Source organism: Salmo trutta, chromosome 12 (assembly GCF_901001165.1).
Source record: "Salmo trutta chromosome 12, fSalTru1.1, whole genome shotgun sequence".
Lineage (NCBI taxonomy): Eukaryota > Metazoa > Chordata > Actinopteri > Salmoniformes > Salmonidae > Salmo > Salmo trutta.
In genome coordinates, this window is record NC_042968.1 from 20,308,014 (window position 1) to 20,323,729 (window position 15,716).

Genomic DNA, 15,716 nt, shown 5'->3' on the forward strand with positions numbered 1-15,716 from the left:
AGCATTGAATGTCCCCAAGAACACAATGTCCTCCATCATTCTTAAATGGAAGATGGGACTGTAACCGGAATGGAACCGCCAAGACTCTTCCACCCGGCCAAACTGAGCAATCGGGGGAGAATGGCCTTGGTCAGAGAGGTGAACAAGAACTCGATGGTCAGAGCCAGAGCTCCAGAGTTCCTCTGTGAAGATGGGAAAACCTTCCAGAAGGACAACCATCTCTGCAGCACCCCACCAATTAGACCTTTATGGTAGAGTGGCCAGACGGAAGCCACTCCTCAGTGAAAGACACATGACTCCCTGCTTAGAGTTTGCCGAAAGGCACCTAAAGGACTCTCAGACCATAAGAAACAAGATGATCAGGTCTGATGAAACCAAAATTGAAGTCTTTGGCCTGAATGCCATGTGTCACATCTGGAGGAAACCTGGCACCATCCCTACAGTGAAGCATGGTGGTGGCAGCATCATGCTGCTGGGATGTTTTACAGTGGCAGGGACTGAGACTTGTCAGGATCGAGGGAAAGATGAACGAAGCAAAGTACAGAGAGATCCTTGATGAAAACCTACTCTAGAGCGCTCAGGACCTCAGACTCGGGCTAAGGTTCACCTTCCAACAGGACAACGACCCTAAGCACACATCCAAGACAACGCAGGAATGGCTTCGGGACAAGTCTCTGAATGTCCTTGAGTGGCCCAGCCAGAGCCCGGACTTGAACCCGATCGAACATCTCTGGAGAGACCTGAATATAGCTGTGCAGCGACGCTTCCCATCCAACCAGGACAGAGCTTGAGAGGATCTGCATAGAAGAATGGGAGAAACTCCCCAAATACAGGTGTGCCAAGCTTGTAGTGTCATACCCAAGAATACTTGAGGCTGTAATTGCTGCCAAAGGTGCTTCAACAACGTTATGATTAAAGGGTCTGAATACTTATGTAAATGTAATATTTCAACGTGACAAAATGTGGAAAAAGTAACGTGACACAATGTGGAAAAAGTCAACAGGTCTGAATACTTTCTAAAGGCACTGTATCACTCATTGGTCTATTCCTCTGTGCTGTCACAGATCTACAATTCACAGGAATCCTCTCAGAATCCCTCAGTCTTGACCCATCATCCTCTACTTTCTTCACTGCCCCAGCATAAGACACCTTCTGCACTACTCTGACTCTCGCCACCTCAACCTGCCTCTCTCGAACCGGACACTTCTGATCCCCAGCAACATGTACACCCCTGCATCCCGCTAACTAGCTAGCCATTTCACATCGGTTACACCAGCCTAATCTTGGGAGTTGATAGGCTTGAAGTCATAAACAGCGTAATGCTTGAAGCACAGCGAAGAGCTGCTGGCAAAACGCACGGAAGTGCTGTTTGAATGAATACTTACGAGCCTGCTGGTGCCTAACACCGCTCAGTCAGACTGCTCTATCAAATCATAGACTTAATTATAATACAATAAACACACAGAAATACGAGCCTTAGGTCATTAATATGGTCGAATCCGGAAACTATCATCTCAAAAACAAAATGTTTTTTCTTTCAGTGAAATACGGAACCATTCCGTATTTTATCTAACGGGTGGCATCCCTAAGTCTAAATATTCCTGTTACATTGCACAACCTTCAATGTTATGTCATAATTACGTAAAATTCTGGCAAATTAGTTCGCAACGAGCCAGGCGGCCCAAACTGTTGCATATACCCTGACTCTGCGTGCAATGAACGCTAGAGATGTGACACAATTTCATGTTAGCAGGCAATATTAACTAAATATGCAGGTTTAAAAATATATACTTGTGTATTGATTTTAAAGAAAGGCATTGATGTTTATGGTTAGGTACATTGGTGCAACGACAGTGCTTTTTTCGCAAATGCGCTTGTTAAATCAACACCCGTTTGTCGAAGTAGGCTGTGATTCAATGAGAAATTAACAGGCACCGTATCGATTATATGCAACGCAGGACATGTTAGATAAACTAGTAATATCATCAACCATGTATAGTTAACTAGTGATTATGTTAAGATTGATAGTGTTTTATAAGATAAGTTTAATGCTGGCTAGCAACTTACCTTGGCTTCTTGCTGCCCTTGCGTAACAGGTAGTCAGCCTGACATGCAGGCTCCTCGTGGAGTGCAATGTAAGGCAGGTGGTTAGAGCGTTGGACTAGTAACCGGAAGGTTGCAAAAACGAATCCCCCGAATCCCTCCTGAACAAGGCAGTTAACCCCCGTTCCTAGGCCGTCATTGAAAATAAGCATGTGTTCTTAATCTGACTTGCCTAGTTAAACAAAGGTGTAAAAAAATAAATTCTACATTTTATATTTTTTAATCGGCAAATCAGTGGCCAAAAATACTGATTACCGATTGTTATGAAAACTTGAAATCGGCCCTAGTTAATCGGCCATTCCGATTAATCGGTCGACCTCTACTCCCTTCAAACACTACTGCGACATGACCATAAACGTTGCCCCTGAAACAGCGCAGTGGTTTCTGCACAAACGTTCTAACAGGATAACTGATATATCCTGACCTTTTTGCATAAAAAACTCAAAAGGTTGACAGTGACTCCTCTATTTCACCACGCTTACCACCGGATCTGCATCGCACCAAACGACAGTTGTCACAAACACCAGGAATCTTCAACTTCAATTGCTCCACCTCCACACTTAACGCTACCCCAGAAATCACTCCTTTCAGTGGTGCCCTGTTCCTTAGAGCAAAGCAAAAAAGAGATATTTACCCAAGTTGACTCGCACGGAGCACTTGTTCCCTCTGATGAAACACAAACAAACATCACAAGTCAACTTTGGGTTACCTTCACCGGCTCAACAGCACCCACCACCTTTTCCAACCAACCTGAAACCACCCATAGATCAGCTAAAAGGCCTCTTCAAAAATATCACTCCCATTGGACGAAACATATCTTTATCATAACCATGTCCATTAATTAATGTTGGCTCCGAGCTTCTCACAAGACCTTTTACTCCTACCATTTCACCTCCAGAGCTCGAACTGGCGTCCGGCTAACTCTGTTTGAACTTGACACCAATCTTCCTCGACATACCCTCTCCCTTGTTATTGCTAGCTTTAACAGAATCAAGCCCATCCTCTGCGCCACCCTCAGTCTTTTCAATCTCCTCTCTCTTTACCTCCAATCCTCCTCCCTTGACCAATTACCCGACTCCTTCTGAAAATATTAAACTTTTTCAAGCCAGAATCTCTTTTTAGTTGGAGGCGGCATACAACTCTAACATTTGTTTCCGGACCTCCATAATACCATAGAAGAAGAAGACCTGAGCGCTTGCCCCCCACCCGGCTTTACAAGTGGGATGCACTGTTGAGCGCTACATCCTGAGGAGTTTGTGCTGATTGTATGGAGATTGTGACAGCGGGTTAAATGGCGTCACTTGACAAGGCAATAACAAGATGTATGTCAGGAGAAGTGCAGTATTATCATAAGGAGAGTTATACTTGGAATATGGAGGAGGAATGAAGGGGAAAAAAAGAGCCAGAGGAGGTCTAAGAGAGAGAAAGAGGAAGAGGGTGAGCTTGAGTCGGTTAAAAATGGCGGAAAAAAGGGAGATGGTTTGTTAAAGAAGAATAGTAGAAAGTGTAAGCAGAGTGAGTTGAAGACAGGAGGAGAATGGGAAGTGAATGAGGGTGATGTATTGGAGGTGGTAGGTGTGGTGAAGTTCTCGATGCCCGAGGCTTGCACCGAGGGTCAGGATAAAGATGAGTTTGTGACAGTAGGAGTGAAGTTTTTGGAAAAAGTGGGCCCTTGCTTTTTGGCTGATCCATTTGATGTTTCAGGGTAGGTGATAACAGAGTTGGGTACTGTGGAATCGGTGAGGGTAACCAGAAGTGGTCTTGTAATAATTGTATGTGTTTCTGCTGGTCAGAGGGAGCAGGCGCTCCGTGTTAAACGAATGGGGGCAAGAGATGTGAATTGTTTTGCTCCCAAGAAAAGGGCGCCATTGAAAGGAGTAATTACTGGGGTAGCGGTAAATGTGAAAGCTAACCAACTGAAGGGGAAGATTCCCGGTGTATGTGATGCTCGTCATTTGGTGCGACGCAGACAGGGTGGCGTGAGTGAGTCATTGTTTGTACTTTTGAGTTTTGATGTTGAGTCTTTGCCTGACAAAGTGATGTTAGGATATATGAGTTATCCTGTACGAGCTTTTGTGCCGACTACATTACGTTGTTACAGGTGTCAAGCTTACGGGCATGTGGCAGCAGTGTGTAGGAGGGAGGTTCCTAGGTGTGAGAATTGTGCAGAAGGGCATGAGACAAAGGAATGTGTAGCATTGGGGAAAGTTGTGGTATGTGTTAATTGTAGGGGTGCCCATGCGGCTGGGGATCAGAATTGTCCTGTGGGAGAAAGGCAGGTTGAGGTTTCCAGGGTTAGAGTAGTGCAGAAGTTGTAATATGCCGAGGCAGTGAAGAAAGTAGAGGAAGAGAGGTCAAGGGGGAGGGATCCTGAGAGGAGTGGTGTGAGTAGTAGATGTGTACCAGTACATAGGGATAAACCATCAAGTGATATATGTTTCAGTAAGATTGGATTTTTGCCATTTATAGTAATGGTTATCCACTGTACTGCAGGGATATAACGTAAGTTGCACAAAATTGAGGTTGTGGTGGCAACTGTAGAGAGGTTTTTGGGTGTGCGAGTTATGACAAGTGGTGGTGTTCCATCCTTTCAGGCTGTTGGCCTGAAGTAGGACTAAATATATTTAAATAGTGGAGTATGGTATTTATTAATACTTTTTGTGAGTGTAGTGTTAGATGGTAAGGTATTTGTTGAATAATGTTGAATATATAAAAAAAAAAATTTAAACAAAGTATAAGGGAGTTACACTCCAGTCTAGTAGGTGGCGGTAATGCAGCATTTATTGGATGCCAACCGCCGTTGATCCTCATCGAAGAAGAAAGAAGCGTGCTTGCGTGCTATCCCTCAGATTCATATGCTCACTCTTTGCATTTTCTGTCATTCTGCGCCTCGACTCAACCATGTCTCTGTTGAAGTCCAGCAAGGTAATCTCCAGTATTGGGACTTTCTCCCCATCCTTGGGAGTTTTGTCTACCCGTAACAGGTAATACCAGACATGCAATCTCTGCACTGTCATGTTTGACACGTAGCTACTTTGGTAGTTTTCCACTGAATGAATAGCTAGCAGCACTTAGTTAGCTAGCTAGCCATGCCGCAATGACTCAAGTGGCCTAACTTCAAATTTACAGAATGGGGGTCCAAAGCGGTCAGGCACTTACGTCTCTCATTGTAGTTTAGCTATCTACCTAATTTTTAAATTACATTTGATTTGGTTTGATAACTGATTGAAACTCGCATTTATCCATCAGCCGCCTGTCGTGACTGACATTTCTCGTTCATGTCTTTGGGTTTAGTGAAGTCATACTTGTAGACTTCAAGGCTCAACCAGTTCACTGATAATCGAACTTGGCAAGGTTACTTTCCAACTATGGATACTGATACTGTTATTTGGTGGCTCTGTAAAAATATTATTCAGATTTTCAGTGGCAGGCTATCTGTATGTTGTCATATCATAGTGATCATTCAGTACTTCCTGTGAAAGGTCAATTATTCAATTTTTAAAAAATATTTTTGGGTCGCAGTGGCATTTTAGCCTTTGAGATTCGACATTTTCTCGGTTTGATCTCCCTTGTATATCGTAGCTCCCTAATTCTAGCGTGATCATTGGTTAACGTGTGCAGGCCCCTGGTCGCTGATTGGCCAAGGGATGTTCCGGTTTCTACTGAGATGTGACGACAGTAACCGGTGTCCTTTCGCTTTCCTCTTGGAGGACAAACTCTGTTTCTCACTTATAAGATACCGCTTCACATCTCTGGAAAACAGGCTGTGTTCGAAAAGCATCAGCAAATACACTCTGCATCACTGTCGGGTTTTGTTAGAAGACCGTGCGCCGAGTTGAAAATAATTTCAAGTACATTTTAGTCCATTAGCAGGCTAAATTCAAGTCTGTGACTAAACATTGGATGGCCCCTCATTGGTGCTGTCATAGTGGCATAAATAGGACTTAGTCAGTGTACTCCCTGGCCAATGAAGTGTTTACCAAGCATATTTATGTTTGCTCGACATCTCACAAGTTAAAATGTACAAAGGTTCTGTGTATGTAGATCGCACATACTGCTGATAATAGTAGCAGTATGCACCAGTGGGTAGGCTGATAATATACCCAGGTTCTTCTCACTCTGATAACAGATTTGTCAGAATCAGATAACAAATATGAATACTTGTTATCAGTTTTACTGATTGAGGATCTGATTTTAATGTGCAGTCCCAATGTTTCTGACCGGCTTAGTGTTCAATTTTAGTCACCTGAGATCTTTTTGGACAATGGGCGTTCTATAAGGATGTTCTATAATACTATGTAAACAGGCTCTATGACAGGTGACTGTTCAGTGTGTTCCCTCAAACTCAAGGTGGGTGTCATGTCATCATTCTTGTCTATAGTCTCATGTTGCGGTCTTGGCATTGCAGCTCTTTGCGAAGCATTCGGCTCTAAGTATTGCTGTGATTTAGAGGGTGTTTGAACACAACCGTTGAACCTGAATCTCAGTGAGCTGCAGAGTATCACTGCTCAAGTCATAGTGGCTCACCACTACATTTGACATATCAAAACATACTACTGTACCAGTACGCACTGGTGAGTAGCATCAGCCACAACACGGTTTTAGAGAGTGCAATGTTACAGAAGGCTCCAATAGAAATGTAGGCTGTCTAAAACAGATGTGATTCTCTGTTGGGAGTCTTGCTGTGAACTTACATTTTTTTCCATGCAATGTTCTAAATATATCTCTAGTTCAGCCTCAGCAGGCCTATAGCCTCCAGTACAGCAGTGAGAGGAATATGTAAGATTAGAGGCCCTGCTTGCCCCTCTTTCAGAGGTCATGTGGGAAAGGTCGTGTGTGTGTGTGTGTGTGTGTGTGTGTGTAATTCTATTAGTTCCTGAACTGGGCACCTGCTAATTTTATGTTCTTTCCTCCTCACAAGACACATTCCATACTGTGGGAGATAATTGTTTTGTGTGTGAGAGCATATGTTTGCAGTGCCTGACCTTCGTGTGTGTGTGTGGAAAGGGAAGTGTAAAGTATTGAATGGATAATCAGCTTGGTGGGGTCAGTATGAAAGGAAGACCAGGCTGTAATGACAAGATCCAAGGATATGGTGAATGAACGTGTTCTGAATTTCAAAGAACCAACCGTTGCCTTTGTTTCAACCACTCTCCCCCTGCCCTTTAGAGCTGTCATTCTGGTAGTGTAGTGGCGATGGAGAGAGATGTTCATGTATTTTGTGCATCTCCCTTTTAGTGACTCCCCCTAATGCCATCCAACCCGGGCCCTTCACCTCGACTGACTTCAGCTGTGTGTAGTGGTGATTTTGTAGTGTGTGCAGGGACTGGGGGATGACCAGGCATTCACCAGGTCATAGTCCAGAGTGTTGGTCTACTGTGGGTGGTTGGTGCTACTCTCCTCTGGTTGGGTGAGAGCAACCGTTTCTTGAGCAGAGTATAGTACTGTTGAGTTTGTCTTTTATTTTAAGTCCAGTTTCTTGGAGAAATATAAGCCTACATTGAGTGATTACAAAAATAAACTCATCCATTGGTGTCCACTGTGAAACAAATAAGAACACAAGTCTGCAAAATGATAAATTAAGCTGCTTCTGTTTGTTTCTCCCCCTCCCCTCTGTTGCAGTTCATGGTGGGGTGGAGTTCAGATGGGCCCCCCTGACCCCATCCTGGGGGTGTCGGAGGCCTTCAAGAGGGACACCAGCCCGAAGAAGATGAACCTGGGGGTGGGGGCCTACAGGGACGACCACGGCAAACCCTTTGTGCTCGATTGTGTCCGCAAGGTAGGAATACCATGACAACCAGTGTAACTACCCAGGCTTCCACACACACACACACACACACACACACACACACACACACACACACACACAGACAGGGACTAGATAACTGTCCCCAGTTTCACCCAGCCATTCATATTTTATTGAGACTCACTCCTCAGAGGAAAGGTGAGTAGCTACGCCGGCTCTTATTGTTTTGTAATCCCGAGCTCAGCATTGGGGAAAGGCCAATCCTGTCACACTGCTATTAGCCCTTTTATGTAAGAACCGGATCAGTTAACAAACACGTAGAAGCAAGAAGAAGGTGGTTTTCATGTTATTGAGCTGATTCTCACTATACAAGCTTTTGTGGAGTTGCAGGCCTTTGTGTTTCTGATTGGTGCATTTCTGCACTGTCATCCTGAGCTTAACTTGTATAACCATATGGAACCTCTATTACTGTGTAGATGTATGTTTGCAAACTGTATGTATGTAAGTTTGAGGTGCAGGCTCCAGCAGACCCATGTGTTAGACATTAACAGTATTTCTGCATAGTCGTTCTGAGCTCAGCTCACGCAGCCCTGCTAAACCCCAGCTGTGTGTGTTACGCTATTAGCTCTGATTTGGCAGGGCTTTGGATCAGTCAAGAAGTGGATGCCGAGAAAATGTCACCATTAAAAACTTTTCTACTTGCTCTCACACTCACTATTTCCCTACCATCCCCTCTCTAGGCAGAGGCTCTGATTTCTTCCAAGCAGTTGGATAAGGAGTATCTGGCCATCGGTGGTCTGGGGGACTTCACCAAGTCCTGCGCTCTGCTAGCCCTGGGGGCTGACAGTGAGGTCCTCAAGAGTGGCAGGGTGAGTGGATGTGTGGGTGGTAGCTTGGAAGCACATTTTCTGTCGGTCTATTAAGTAAATGATAGAAATGCTATTAACATCTCTCCTCTCTTCAGAACATCACTGTCCAGACCATCTCAGGAACCGGCTCACTGTGCATCGGAGCCAACTTCCTGGTAAAGACCTGCCTCTTAACAGCTAAACAGGAATTTTGTCAAGCAAAAGCTGTATGAACATGGCGATAAGCCAGGAAAGTACTTGGTGTACCTAGCTAAAAAGAGAGCTGACTCAGTCAATTGCGGCTGTTACTGATTCTGATGGCAATCATTTATGAAAATAAATTGATAAATGACTCATTTAAGACATTTTATGCAAATCTTTATGCCTCAGAACTGCCAAATGACCCAGCCAAGTTAATGGAGAACTTATTTTCTAAGATTGAGCTCCCTACTATCTCTGAAGAACAGAGGTCTCTCCTTAATGCCGATATTACTGAGGAAGAGATAATGTTCGCAATTAAGAATCTGCAAAATGGTAAGGCCCCAGGACCAGACGGGTTTTGTAGTGAGTTCTATAAAGAGTTCCATGGCCTGATCCTTGAGCCATTGCGTGATATGTTTAACCACTCATTTTCAAATGACCAGCTCCCCCAAACGCTGCGAGAAGCCAACATATCACTTATTCTCAAAAAGGGAAAATGTCCGGAGTCTTGTTCCCTCGTACAGACCAATTTCCCTTCTGAATGTGGATAGAAAATTGCTTTCTAAAATTCTAGCCACAAGATTAGAGGACTCACTGCCACTAATTGTGAAAGGAGACCAAACTGGCTTCATTAAGGGCCGTAGGTCATGTAACAATGTCAGACGGCTTCTTAATGTAATTCAAGTCTACCAACGAAGTGCTATGGATGGTCTTGTGCTCTCCCTAGATGCTGAGAAAGCATTTGATCGTGTGGAGTGGTCTTACCTATTCTTTGCTCCAAATAAATTTGGTCTGGGGGACAACTTTATAAAATGGGTGAAAGTTTTATATGATGACCCTCAGGCTGCTGTCCTTACTAGTGGACTAAGGTCAAATAGCTTCTCTATACACAGAGGTACCAGACAGGGCTGTCCTTTGTCCCCCCTCCTATTTGCACTTGTTATGGAACCACTGGCTGAGGCCATCAGGGTAACGCCTGCTATACAGGGGCTGCTCATTGGTGATGTTCACCATAAAATAAGCTTGTATGCTGATGTCCTGATATTCATTTCTAATCCCGAGACTTCAATCACATCTCTTATTAATATTATTGAATTATTCAGTGAATTCTCAGGCTACAAGATTAACCTAACTAAATCAGAGGCTATGCCACTTGGTAACCTTCACTCTGTACCTAATACTTCTCCCCCCTTCCCTTTTAAATGGTCTCCCTCAGGTTTTACGTATCTGGGTATATTTGTAACTCCTAAATTCCAACAAATGTACAATTTTGTTCCCTTGTTTGACACAATAAGACAGGATCTGGAGCACTGGAACTCTCTTCCGATTTCATGGTTGGATAGAATATCCCTCTTGAAAATGAACATTTTACCTAGGCTACTTTACCCAATCCAAATGATCCCAGTAGTACTCTCCAATAAGGTAATAAAGGATGTAAATGGATGGCTGAGTTCCTTTATATGGAGTAAACGCAAGCCAAGACTTAAGATGGCAATATTGCAGCTGCCAAGTTCTATGGGTGGCTTGGATCTGCCCAATATCAGGTTCTATCAGTGGTGTGCCCACCTATGTTATATTTCTGACTGGATCACAAATGATGACTCCTCTATTTGGTTAGACATTGAGACTTCTCTTTCAAAATACCCTTTACAGGATCTTTTATTTTTCACAAGTTTCAAGTCTGTAAAAGATCACTGTAACAACCCCATTACACTTAACACACTCAAAGTATGGAGGTCAGTTCAACGTTTCCTGGGAAGGTCCAAACTAACCTCTGCTCTTACCCCAATTCTTAACAACCCAGATTTTGGCCCAGGATTGCTGGATGCTGGCTTTAACTTTTGGCTTAATAAGGGCATACGCAGACTAAATGACTTATTTGCGGATAAGATTTTTTTGTCATTTGAGCAGATGGTCGAGAAATATCAACTCCCAAAGCAGGACTTTTTCCGTTTCCTACAAGTAAGACATTATATTCTGAAGAGCACCACCTTAATTGGCAACCCTGATATGTCTGTCATTGAAAGAATGCTTTTTTTCCGCTGTCGACACACAGAGGGTGAAACAAGTGTGGGAGAAAGAACTGTCTGTTACCATTGACGAAGAGATGTTGGAGGACATTTGGAAATATGCAAAAACAATATCTATATGTAATGGTACTAGAGCAATTCAATTAAGAATAATACACAGATTGCATATATCCCCAAATCGCAGACATGCTTTCAGCCCCTCTTCCTCTTCTCCTCAATGTCTTAAATGTAAAACTGATACAGGCACCCTAACACATTGTTTATGGTCATGTACAAAAATACAAAGATATTGGTCTGGTGTTCTGCAAGAAATTGAAAAGATCCTAGGGGTTGATCTAGAATTGGACCCAGTTTCTCTACTGCTAGGTCTCCCTAGTAGGCATGTAACTTCTGTGGGTAAGAGGAGGCTTTACAACATCCTCACCTTCGCAGCGAGGAAAAACATACTTTTACAGTGGATTAGTGATAAGGTTCTCTCTATTAAAGATTGGCATAAGATACTATTTGAATGGGTGCCGCTGGAATATCTGACATGTACATTGCATTCTAAGACAGATCAGTTCTACAAAGTATGGGAACCTTACCTAAATTACCTAGAACCTGAAGTATCAGCTATTATGCTGCAAGGATTCTCTTAGAATGGTGGTGATCTATGCATTTCAGAATTACACTGTACGGTCCATGTGGGGAACCCAACTTCTTGGTTTAAACTGAGCTTTTAAAAAAAATTAAAACAATTATTTCTGTTTAGGTTTGTTTAAAATGTATGTATTGAGAGACGCAATGGGGGGATGGGGTGAGAGAAGCGGGGAGAGGAAAATGGTGTGTGTACGTGCGTGCATACATACGGATATGTGTAAGTGAGTGCTGTTTTTTTTGCCTTGTCTTTGTTGTTGTATCTCTTAATATGGGTGAAAATTGTGAAACTCCAATAAAAATACTGTTACAAAAACAGCTAAACAGGAAGAGAATGAATACACCTACACTACCACGGTTCCATTTGGGCCCATAGCCCCCTAGAACAGTGCACCAGCCTATACATGGCTGAAACGACTGCCTTCTCTATAATAAATATATATATATATATATATATCACAAATGATGGGTTCTATAAAACAATAATTTCCTCATACTGTTAGTACTGCGGAGTGTGTATGGTGTCAGTCAGTTAATTCATATTTTTCTCTAGTCTCGTTTCCACAGTGCGTCCCGTGACGTGTACCTGCCCAAGCCCTCCTGGGGGAACCACACACCCATCTTCAGAGGTGCTGGCATGCAGCTGAAAGCCTACCGCTACTACGACCCCTCCACCTGCGGCTTCGACTTCAACGGGGCGCTCGACGACATCTCTGTGAGAGAGGGATGGGAAAGCGGGGGGGGGGGGGGGGGGGGGGCGGTTGTATGATTCCACACTGACATGGAGGACCATTACCACGTCTTCTGTGATCTGTTTTTATATTGTATTGTTGACTTAAGGTTAAGGTGTGAGTGTCTATTTTTGTCATGAGACTCCGATTTGAATGTTGGGTAACACTATTTTCCCTCTGAAACAGAAAATGCCAGAGAAGAGTGTGATCATGCTGCATGCCTGTGCCCATAACCCCACCGGTGTGGACCCCAAGCCTGAGCAGTGGAAGGAGATCGCTGACCTGGTGAAGGTGAGTGTGCTTACCATAGATATGAAATACCTCAATGGTGATTTCTCTGTAAAGGCCCTAACTGGCTAAAGCCTCTGTCACTATTGGGACTCTACTGCTGAAGAGCTTTACTGCCCAGTGCCTACAGGTGTTTTGTGTGAAGACTGACATCTTTACTGTGCCAGACAGCTATTTACACACACATGGTCCTAATAATAACTCCTCCCCTGTTCTGCCGTTCCTTCAGAAAAGGGACCTGTTGGTGTTCTTTGACATGGCCTACCAGGGCTTTGCCAGTGGAGATATTGATCGTGATGCCTGGGCTGTTCGTCACTTCATCGAGCAGGGCCACAACATTGTTCTGTCGCAGTCGTTTGCTAAGAACATGGGCCTCTACGGTCGGTCTCATTATACACACACACAAAATTTTACTCTCAAACTATGGTATTGACATAGGAGAAGGGTAAAAAAAAAAACTCCCACCGGAGTGGTATCTTACCTGTCTGTGTGTTGACAGGTGAGCGAGTGGGAGGGTTCACTGTAGTGTGTAACGATGCCGAGGAAGCTAAGAGGGTGGAGTCTCAGCTGAAGATTCTGATCCGGCCAATGTACTCCAACCCTCCAATGAATGGAGCCAGAATCGCTGCCACTATTCTCAACACACCAGACCTTTATAAAATATGGTAAGTGTACATACACACACACACAAAAATGTTGTTTGCCCATTTCACTGATGCTGTGATTTTATATTCTAGCTGACCGCCTAGGAAGGTATCGGAGTGGTCTCCTGTCTCTACACACAACTTCCAATCTGTTTCCTCATCAACTCCCCTGATTAACCTCTCTCTCTACACAGGTTGGAGGAGGTCCACGGCATGGCCAACCGCATCATCAAGATGAGGGAGCAGCTGGCGGCCAACCTGAAGAGTGAGGGCTCCACTCACAACTGGCAGCATGTCATCGACCAAATCGGCATGTTCTGCTTCACAGGCCTCAAGCCTGAACAGGTACACACAAACAAACGACCACACCCACTCTTTATATCCACACCTGTACCTTACAAGACATTATTATATTCATGTTGGTCATATTCATCAGTTGGAATTAGGTTCTAGTATAATGATAAATTGCGTTGAGTCCAGTTGTTTGTGTGCGTCTACCCCAGGTTGAGCGGCTGACTAAAGAGTTTTCTGTGTACATGACCAAGGATGGTAGAATCTCCATGGCAGGCGTCACCTCTGGCAACGTGGGATACCTAGCGCATGGAATCCACGCCGTCACTAAGTAAAAAGGAGAATGCTGGGAGGAACAGTGGGGTGTGGTGGCGCTGGACACAATCCAAAATAAAAATGCCCCTTCCACCCACCCCTTACAGAGGAGCTGGACATTCTTTAAGACTGTCAATTGTTCAACTTTGCCCTCCCCAATGAGGCCACCGTGTCAAAGTTTGTTTAATGATGGTCCAATGATCTGCCCTACATTTGACTAATGAGCTGATGTCTGATGTTTCTCTTCTACACTTATTAAACTTTGACATACAATAAATATTAATTAACTTAATAAATGGCTTAATAATGACAGGTTAATATTCTCTTTTAAACCTGCTCTGCCTGCTGTGGTCCAAATTGCTGTCAGACTACAGATGAGTTTACCAACACTTAGATTCTGTTGTGTGTGTTAACTGTGAACTCTTGTCTGTCATTTCATATTTTATGTAGGATGTGAAAGTTCAACTTTTCCTCAACACCAGTATAGTAGCAGAAAACTCATTTCCAGATAACGATTAGTTATAAGATTGTCTGGCACTACTTTTAGATGAGATACGGAAATTGATATTTTAGTATGCTTTAGAAATGGACAATGTATGATCATTCTGTCCTTTCACTCAGCCTCTGTCTCTTGCATTATCTTGTCTTCCATATTCAACATAAATAATTATTGTTGTACAAGTTTTGTGCTTTTTGCACAAAGAGCAGGGTCTACTGCGTTTCTCCTAAGTGTTGATGAGTGAGCAGTCAGGAAGCTTGAGTCTTAAATGCCCACTGAATGTCCCTCTAACCCCCCCCAAGCACTTGGTTTATGAGGTTTTAAAGGTGCAATATACAGAAATCGCTCTGCCATTTCCTGGTTGCTAAAATTCTAATAGTTAACCTAATTTAAGGTGACTTGTTTTGTCAATGTGTAGAGAATCATTGTACCATCTAAACCGCTGGGAAATATATCTTAACCAGAAGTGTTGTATTTTCAGCTGGTGTACAAATTGGAAGTAAGATGCAAAAATGAAACTTAATGGTAAGCAGAACACAGAACAGATCTACTGCTTCTTAGACTTGCTTTCAATGACAATGACTGATCTATAACTAAACATTTCTATGTGAATTTGGTCCAAAAAGTTACAATTTGCAGCTTTAAAAGGATAGACTGTCCAAATGTTGGTGCTCTTGTGTTTCCACAAGAAAAGGCATTTCACAAGTGTTATTTAGATCACGGGGCGACTCCTATCCCCTCCGTTTCAGAATCAAGAGGTTATAGAACTTTTTTTAATACATATAAAAGTTGTATAGACAGTGTTTTGATCTAATGATCAGCCTTCAAACATTTTCTCTGTGTGTGTCTTTCTGATTGTAACAAGACAGATTGTGTAGGTAAAATCACCTTTCTGCTGTCTACTCATGAAGATTAAGCTGCTCTGTCACCATGTTCGTGTTAGAGCAAAATAATAAACCAGTATGGAGCATCGGTTATGTCTTTCTCTGAACAATTAATAAAATATCTATAATTGAAATAACTGGGCTTATTTTGTAGTTATTAAAAAAAAAATCCCAACCTTTTTAAGTTACTGTACCACAAACTGAATTTTGCTCTGGCTGGAGTAGCCTGAAGTACCCCTGTGCATTTTACCAGTAGGTCTATGGTCTCATGAATCTTCTCAAGTACCCCTGTGGATAGACCAAGTACCCCCAGGGGTCCTAGTTTCCCTGGTTGGGAACCACTGGACTATAGTGTAGGACATGATTTTACTATGTAAATCATTGGTTTTATTAGACACAAAATTCTCTCGTTTTATGCCGTGCACAGGAGGTTGGTGGCAAATTAATTGGGGAGGACAGGCTCGTGATAATGACTGGAATGGAATAGGTGGAATGGTATC

At 43.2% G+C, this 15,716-nt stretch overlaps 1 protein-coding gene across 1 annotated transcript; it reads left to right on the top strand.

Annotated features, from left to right (window-relative positions):
* The first annotated feature begins 4,928 nt into the window (after positions 1–4,928).
* Positions 4,929–15,350, top strand: LOC115203136 (aspartate aminotransferase, mitochondrial). The gene is made up of 10 exons (XM_029767545.1): positions 4,929–5,087; positions 7,726–7,882; positions 8,590–8,718; positions 8,814–8,873; positions 12,118–12,279; positions 12,482–12,586; positions 12,813–12,963; positions 13,083–13,248; positions 13,422–13,572; positions 13,731–15,350. The coding sequence occupies exons 1-10, from the start codon at positions 5,005–5,007 to the stop codon at positions 13,851–13,853; spliced, it is 1,287 nt and encodes a 428-aa protein (XP_029623405.1). The 5' UTR covers positions 4,929–5,004; the 3' UTR covers positions 13,854–15,350.
* The last annotated feature ends 366 nt before the right edge of the window (positions 15,351–15,716 follow it).

What these genes read in the sequence shown, in the direction of transcription:
- LOC115203136 (XM_029767545.1), top strand. Translation starts at nt 5,005, where the DNA reads ATGTCTCTGTTGAAGTCCAGCAAGGTAATCTCCAGTATTGGGACTTTC. An exon ending in GCATCGGAGCCAACTTCCTG is followed by an intron (nt 8,874 to 12,117) that starts GTAAAGACCTGC and finishes ATTTTTCTCTAG; the next exon opens with TCTCGTTTCCACAGTGCGTC. An exon ending in AGATCGCTGACCTGGTGAAG is followed by an intron (nt 12,587 to 12,812) that starts GTGAGTGTGCTT and finishes CCGTTCCTTCAG; the next exon opens with AAAAGGGACCTGTTGGTGTT.